The sequence below is a fragment of the Cyclopterus lumpus genome, chromosome 12 (assembly GCF_009769545.1).
Source record: "Cyclopterus lumpus isolate fCycLum1 chromosome 12, fCycLum1.pri, whole genome shotgun sequence".
NCBI lineage: Eukaryota > Metazoa > Chordata > Actinopteri > Perciformes > Cyclopteridae > Cyclopterus > Cyclopterus lumpus.
Window position 1 is genome coordinate 1,614,683 of NC_046977.1, and position 8,784 is coordinate 1,623,466.

At 47.1% G+C, this 8,784-nt stretch overlaps 1 protein-coding gene across 3 annotated transcripts in view; it reads right to left on the reverse strand.

Moving 5' to 3' along the window:
• Positions 1 to 6,259: 6,259 nt before the first annotated feature.
• The window catches only part of LOC117740991 (formin-binding protein 1), a 58,714-nt gene continuing 56,189 nt past the window's right edge, over positions 6,260 to 8,784 (reverse strand). For all 3 annotated transcript variants that reach the window (XM_034547717.1, XM_034547703.1, XM_034547701.1), the window contains one exon: positions 6,260 to 6,737. In XM_034547717.1, coding sequence (XP_034403608.1) covers positions 6,730 to 6,737 — 8 coding nt within the window. In that variant the 3' untranslated portion in view covers positions 6,260 to 6,729. The remainder of the gene's footprint in view (positions 6,738 to 8,784) is intronic.

Sequence of the window (8,784 nt, forward strand, 5' to 3'; positions counted from 1 at the left end):
TCCACGTCGCCGTGACGGACGGTGACCAACCGCCTTCCTCCTTCTGGACACCTGTACTGCATCGATGCTGTTACTTGATTATAGAAAGGAGGTCCACGAGGCCCTCAGGGTCCTCTGGCTGATGCTGCTTAAAGAACATGAATGGTATGGAATCACAGTAATCCATATCAATAACAGAGTTTGGTCGTGTTTAGTGGAAGCTCCATCCAGACTGTCGAAATAACTTTTTCATGTAAAATGCCAAAACGCATCTGAATATCATTAACAGAATAAGAAAGTACGATCTATGTGAATTTTTTCATTCCAGCTAGCATCCTGTCGCTTGAAAGTGTGCTCACACCAGCTAGCATCCTGTCGCTTGTAACCATGCTCACACACCAGCTAGCATCCTGTCGCTCGCAACCATGCTCACACTCCAGCTAGCATCCTGTCGCTCGCAAGCGTGCTCACACCAGCTAGCATCCTGTCGCTCGCAACCATGCTCACACACCAGCTAGCATCCTGTCGCTTGCAACCATGCTCACACTCCAGCTAGCATCCTGTCGCTCGCAACCATGCTCACACACCAGCTAGCATCCTGTCGCTCGAAAGTGTGCTCACACTCCAGCTAGCATCCTGTCGCTTGCAACCATGCTCACACTCCAGCTAGCATCCTGTCGCTCGCAACCATGCTCACACACCAGCTAGCATCCTGTCGCTTGAAAGTGTGCTCACACACCAGCTAGCATCCTGTCGCTCGCAACCATGCTCACACTCCAGCTAGCATCCTGTCACTCGCAACCATGCTCACACACCAGCTAGCATCCTGTCACTCGCAACCATGCTCACACACCAGTTAGCATCCTGTCGCTTGTAACCATGCTCACACACCAGCTAGCATCCTGTCGCTCGCAACCATGCTCACACTCCAGCTAGCATCCTGTCACTCGCAACCATGCTCACACACCAGCTAGCATCCTGTCGCTCGCAACCGTGCTCACACTCCAGCTAGCATCCTATCGCTTGAAAGTGTGCTCACACCAGCTAGCATCCTGTCGCTTGAAAGTGTGCTCACACCAGCTAGCATCCTGTCGCTCGCAACCATGCTCACACTCCAGCTAGCATCATGTCGCTCGCAACCATGCTCACACTCCAGCTAGCATCCTGTCGCTTGCAAGCGTGCTCACACTCCAGCTAGCATCCTGTCGCTTGCAATCATGCTTACACTCCAGCTAGCATCCTGTCGCTTGAAAGTGTGCTCACACACCAGCTAGCATCCTGTCGCTCGCAACCATGCTCACACACCAGCTAGCATCCTATCGCTTGAAAGTGTGCTCACACCAGCTAGCATCCTGTCGCTTGAAAGTGTGCTCACACCAGCTAGCATCCTGTCGCTCGCAACCATGCTCACACTCCAGCTAGCATCATGTCGCTCGCAACCATGCTCACACTCCAGCTAGCATCCTGTCGCTTGCAACCATGCTCACACTCCAGCTAGCATCCTGTCGCTTGCAATCATGCTTACACTCCAGCTAGCATCCTGTCGCTTGCAAGCGTGCTCACACTCCATAGATGCGAGCTAGCATCCTGGGCTAAAACATATTCACGCCACATAGCTAAACTTACAGCTAGCATTCTCAGCTCAGGCTACAGTTTTCTAGTATACCGCCATCTGCATCACTCAGCTAGCAGAAAGCAATCGTTAAGTTATACTCCTTTTTTGTTTTCTAACATTAGCCTACATCATTTATTGTTGGCTAACACCAGCAACGCTTTCTGTGACAAGATGTCTGCTTGGGAGTGTGCAAAAACCTCACATCCTTTTTTTTGGAGTCCATTAAATAGAAACCAATAAACAGGCAGTTATATAGACCGCCTAAGTTCCGCTTCAGTCCGGTCACACGCAGCAGAATGCCTGTCAACGTGCTGCACACGGTACCTTCGGTGCAGTTCATCCACGGCTATGGAGCCCACCAGCCTTTAAGGGGGGGCCAGACTGGGCCGATCTCCAGAGGTGTGCTTTCCCCATCAGGCCAGACGGGAACAGACTGACACCAGCAGCTAGAAGCCTATTAAAAAAGCAGTTAAACATTAAGACATACTGTCTTCAAAGCAAACGTGTTGATTCAGGTGCAAATTTCAACCTTTGAGTCTAAAAAATGGATGAACGCTTTTTCTATTTTTATTATATTACGTCTTAACGTTCAGCTAAAATCTTTCAAGAATAGAGGTCGAACTGACTGACTCTACAGATCTTTACATAAATATTGTTCACATTTTTCCATATATTATACCACGTAAATGTATGTATAATTTAAAATCTGGACACATGGACCTGCATGTCCATATTACCTGAAACCTTCCGCCTCACCGCGCCCCTCCCTGACCAGAAGCGTGTCTTTGAACATGTCTCCATGGGTCCAGAGGGAGTAGAAAGACCTTCTCTGCATGGCACGAGCTCACGAGTCGATGACCTCGATATGCAAACGCCTGCATCATGTGATGCTGTGGCGAGTACTGTCCTCAACTACAATGTTGAGGTACTTGTACTCAACTTGAGTATTTCTTCATGTGTTCCGTCATCCTGATATCCACGGACACTGTTCCATCCCTCATAAAGCTTTAACACAGCGAACCGTATTCATAGAATTAAAATATTAATTTCACCCTGGCTCGTTTTTCAACAGGCCAGGGACCAGAGACCCTGAGCGTGTAAAGTAAACTGATGAGTAGACAAATAAACCAATTAAGAAAGTGGAAATATCTCTGAATGATGCTTCGCAGGATTCACTGAAGCAATTCATTTTCTTTTTTTTCGACATTTCGAGCCGCGGCCCGTCGGGATCAAAGGTCAATTAGGCTGCTTGGAAAGTGTGTTGGGAGGAGGTGGTGCTGCGTCTCCTGCATGTTTCTGTGGGGCGACGAGCAGCTGCAGCTCAGTGGGCCAGAATCAATCGGCGATCCAATCTGTCGGCCGGATCAATACGTGTGACGGCCGTCTGACGGTCGAATGCAATCAGCAGAGGAGTTGGACATCTAGAGGGAGGCTTGTATTGAGTCAAAGACATGAAGGAAAGGGGAATCCACAAATGCATAATTCACCTACGGTATTCTTTTTATTTTCGCTGCATTGTCACTGAAAAATAGTGCAATAAAAAACAGAAAAAGCACTTTTAGATACTTTGAAGTTAACACATTAAGGCCATTTGCTGGAGCATGACCACCACCTGGCGGCCAACAGGGGGAACTGCATCCAAATCACCTGACTCAAACAGTAAGTATATCCAGGTGTATTGTTGCATGCCTTCAAAATAAAATCCTTAATTTTTGCATTTAATGACTCATTTGTAGGCACGAGATGAAACATCGTCCCGGACCCGTGTGATGGAACTGATTATAGAGAAACGTGAAACACACGTCAAGCACAAATGTTTTCTATTGAAAAACTTGTTTGTGCATTATTTATTTTTGCCTGTAATTATTACTGTGACGTAAAGATATGTGTGTGCATAACCTGTTGAAGGTGGGAACCCACCACCCCACCCAGCTCACCGGACGGCGCTGCGGACACACAAATAGACAAAAACACGACACAAATAGACAAAAACACGACACAAATAGACAATAACACAACAAAAATAGACAAAAACACGACACAAATAGACAAAAACACGACACAAATAGACAATAACACGACACAAATAGACAAAAACACGACACAAATAGACAATAACACAACAAAAATAGACAAAAACACGACACAAATAGACAAAAACACGACACAAATAGACAATAACACGACACAAATAGACAATAACACAACACAAATAGACAAAAACACGACACAAATAGACAAAAACACAACAAAAATAGACAATAACACAACACAAATAGACAAAAACACAACAAAAATAAGACAAAAACACGACACAAATAGACAAAAACACAACAAAAATAGACAAAAACACAACAAAAATAGACAAAAACACGACACAAATAGACAAAAACACGACACTTTTTGACTTCTAAGCCATTGATGCCGGTGTTTTATGTTTTATTTATTTTTTAAATGTCCTGTCTTAAATGTGTTTACCTGTTTCTGCTGTGCATCCTGTCACATCCTTTATTCTTATGTGTTCATAACGCCTAGAAATGAAATACCAATTAGTGGTTCGACAGGAAATGAATAGCAGCGAGTTTGATAGTTGAAGATTTGCTGTTATGTGCTTTTAAAAAGAAAATGTTACTTATTTTTTGGGCTGTAAGACATTTGAAGACGTCACAGAATTTATATTCTTTTAACACATTAATTAAAACATCTGACAACGAACCGATGATGACAATAATTGAATTGAATAATTGATTAGATTTAAATCTCCTTCTCGTGAACACACAGATTAATAATCGTGGACATAATTACGTGTTTGCCGTCGATTGCATCTCTAGTTAAAAACAGGGACAGGACACACGCCGGTAACTTTCCAGGCATATTTAATTGGCACGGTACACACAATACAAAGTATTCGGTGCTCCAGAACACAAGCACGGCCCACCGGATGGAACACCAACGGAGAAGTGCAAAAACACACCATTTGGTAGACGGAAGGAAAAGAAAGTCTTACTTTTGCAAAGCAGATAAAGTAACGAGAAGACTCCTCAATAGTTAAAATAGATGTTCTGTCCTTTTTAAACTTTATTTTTATATATTCATATATATATTCTCTCTAATTCCAACGTGCCATTTCCACTGTACAGGCAGGTTACTCCGGGCTCTGTGCCTCATCATATTTATCATGGGGGGGGGGGGGGGGGGGGGGCATAACAAAGATGGGGGGGAGCAAACAAACTTTTTAAAGCAGAGATTTAATCAATACTTCCATCGACATGTTCGTCTCTGCTCCGGCTGGATATTTAAGAACGGCTTCATTCAAAACAATTTTATTGTTATTCATATTTAGTTTTTTTTTGGGGGGGGGGGGGGATTAAACATGTTCAGGCAGAATAAGCAACAACAAAGACTTCCAGCTTCAAAAAAAAAAGAAAAGCAAAATCAAATATTAAAAGAAAAATAAGTTTAAATCACGTATGTGGGGGGGGGGGGGGGGGGCAGTGGTCATGATTTCTCTTGTATGATTATAAAAACATTTGACATCACATCTTGATCCTCAGAAGGTGCTCACAGTATGTTTCTCATATACAGTCGCTATGAGCTCGTGGGTTGTGGGCGAAGTGTTGCACACACTCGATTAACTGTAAACTAACGACGACGGCGAAGCACACGATGCTAACGTGTAGCATCGTGTTAGCATCGTGTTAGCATCGTAAGACGAGGCCGAGCTGTGCGTGACGTCGTTCAGAAAGACAACATGGCTGAAGATTCAACTGAAGGTAACAAAGAAAGAAACAAAAAGAAAAGAACCACAGACGGCAGCATTCAAGGTTAACTCAAACAGGACGACCGGGCGATGATGAGGGTTAACGGAGCGGGGGGGGGGGCGGGGGCGGGGGGGGTGACCCCGTACCCCCCCCACCGACAACAGCAGAGGGCCGAGGAGGAAGACAGGGCAAGCATGCAGCACACCACAACGCTGAGAGGCCCCCTGACCCGGACCGGGGGGGGTCTTAGAGCAGCCAAGGCATTGCCTGAGCCACATCATCAGGGGGGGGGGGGGGGGGGGGTAGGGGGTGTGGTCAGAGAGAGGAACAGACACCAGGTCACATGACAAGAATTGTAGGATGAAGAAGAAGATGGCGAATGACCCGTCATCCGTCTCTGTTCTCCCCAGCTGGTCCTGGATATGTGGGGGGGGGGAGGTGGGTGTGGGAGGGGGAGAAATGGAACATCACAACACACAAGACCTTTTTTAATATGAGACACACACACACACACACACACACACACACACACACACACACACACACACACACACACACACACACACACACACACACACACACACACACACACACAGATAGATGAGTAGCACCTTTCACCTGCAAGTATGGAGCTGATTTTAGTGGGAGGGGCGACCGTGATGGATGTAAAGCTCAAGATGTGTGTGTGTGGCCGGGGTGATTCTCTTCTGACACACACACGCACACACACACACACACACACACACACACACACACACACACACAGCCCGGATGAAGGCATCTAACAGCTGGTCTTTATAGGCCGTAAGGCTCCTGCTGGTCTCCGTCCTGTCTCTGACCACACCCTCCACCATATATATGTGTGTGTGTGTGTGTGTGTGTGTGTGTTTGGTGCAATGGGGGGGGGGGGGGGGGGGGTTTCAGAGTGAGGAAGCCAACAGCCACGTTCATGAGTTAGTTACATTAAGAAGCAAAGCTTTGCTGAAAACAACTAAAAAAGTGAATCATATCCTGTGTGTGTGTCTGTGTGTGTGTGTGCGTGTGAGTGTGTGTGTGTGTGCGTGTCTGTGTGTGTGTGTGTGGATGGAAAGAGTTATGAACGCAAAAAATGTCGACGTAATTCTCTTAAATCGTTGCTTCACATCGTAGGAAGCCAAACGCTGGAGAGCTTTAGTTTAGTTTGAGAAGCGTTCTGATTGGACGTCTCTCTCTCTCTCTCTCTCTCTCTCTCTCTCTCTCTCTCTCTCTCTCTCTCTCTCTCTCTCTTTCTCTCTTTTAGGTTCAGGTCGTCTTTCTCTCTCTGACTCTGAGCGTGAGCAACGTGGTGGTTTCTCCGGCTGCTTGCCCTGCTATTCCTCAGCCAGCCTCACACTTTTAGGAATCTGCAATATAAAAAAAGAAGAAAAAAAAAAATACGGACAAACAAACAAACAAACAAACAAAACAAAACAAAACAAAAACAAAAACAAAAAAAACATGACAAAAAAGAAAAGTTAGATTGCTTGAAAGGAAAAACCGACAGCAACCCAAATATTCAGAAATGGAGAGGAGGAAAAGAGGTCTTTGCACACACACACACACACACACACGCACACGTGCACACACACGCACACACATACACACGCACACACAAACGAACGCATGCACGCACGCACACGCGCGCACACACACACACACGTGAAAGACCTCCATTAACCCAAAGACGTATCTGTTTAATTAAAAATCTGTACAAATTGTTCTGCAGCGTGCAACACGTTTAAAATTATAATAATTGAGAAAATGTATGAAATGTGTATTCACAGGGCTGACGCTAAATGACACCCTGCACACTAGATGACACCCTGCACACTAGATGACACCCTGCACACTAGATGACACCCTGCACACTAGATGACACCCTGCACATGAGAACTGATGCCGTGCCGGGAACGAGACAATCAAAGCTGATGAAACAAAGGCCGGTGTCATGAGTTATGAAAGAGATGTGACAGTGAATGCACCGCTGAGTCAGTGAATGCACCGCTGTGACAGTGAATGCACCGCTGAGTCAGTGAATGCACCGCTGAGTCAGTGAATGCACCGCTGTGACAGTGAATGCACCGCTGAGTCAGTGAATGCACCGCTGTGACAGTGAATGCACCGCTGTGACAGTGAATGCACCGCTGAGTCAGTGAATGCACCGCTGTGACAGTGAATGCACCGACAGTGAATGCACCGCTGAGACAGTGAATGCACCGCTGAGTCAGTGAATGCACCGACAGTGAATGCACCGACAGTGAATGCACCGCTGAGACAGTGAATGCACCGCTGAGTCAGTGAATGCACCGCTGTGACAGTGAATGCACCGCTGAGTCAGTGAATGCACCGCTGAGTCAGTGAATGCACCGCTGTGACAGTGAATGCACCGCTGAGTCAGTGAATGCACCGCTGTGACAGTGAATGCACCGCTGAGTCAGTGAATGCACCGCTGAGTCAGTGAATGCACCGCTGTGACAGTGAATGCACCGCTGAGTCAGTGAATGCACCGCTGTGACAGTGAATGCACCGCTGTGACAGTGAATGCACCGCTGAGTCAGTGAATGCACCGCTGTGACAGTGAATGCACCGACAGTGAATGCACCGCTGAGACAGTGAATGCACCGCTGAGTCAGTGAATGCACCGACAGTGAATGCACCGACAGTGAATGCACCGCTGAGACAGTGAATGCACCGCTGAGTCAGTGAATGCACCGCTGTGACAGTGAATGCACCGCTGAGTCAGTGAATGCACCGCTGAGTCAGTGAATGCACCGCTGTGACAGTGAATGCACCGCTGAGTCAGTGAATGCACCGCTGTGACAGTGAATGCACCGCTGTGACAGTGAATGCACCGACAGTGAATGCACCGCTGAGACAGTGAATGCACCGCTGAGTCAGTGAATGCACCGACAGTGAATGCACCGACAGTGAATGCACCGCTGAGACAGTGAATGCACCGCTGAGTCAGTGAATGCACCGCTGTGACAGTGAATGCACCGCTGAGTCAGTGAATGCACCGCTGAGACAGTGAATGCACCGACAGTGAATGCACGGCTGAGACAGTGAATGCACCGCTGAGTCAGTGAATGCACCGACAGTGAATGCACCGCTGAGACAGTGAATGCACCGACAGTGAATGCACCGCTGAGACAGTGAATGCACCGACAGTGAATGCACCGCTGAGACAGTGAATGCACCGACAGTGAATGCACCGCTGAGACAGTGAATGCACCGCTGAGACAGTGAATGCACCGACAGTGAATGCACCGCTGAGACAGTGAATGCACCGACAGTGAATGCACCGCTGAGACAGTGAATGCACCGCTGAGTCAGTGAATGCACCGCTGAGACAGTGAATGCACCGACAGTGAATGCACCGCTGAGACAGTGAATGCACCGCTGAGACAGTGA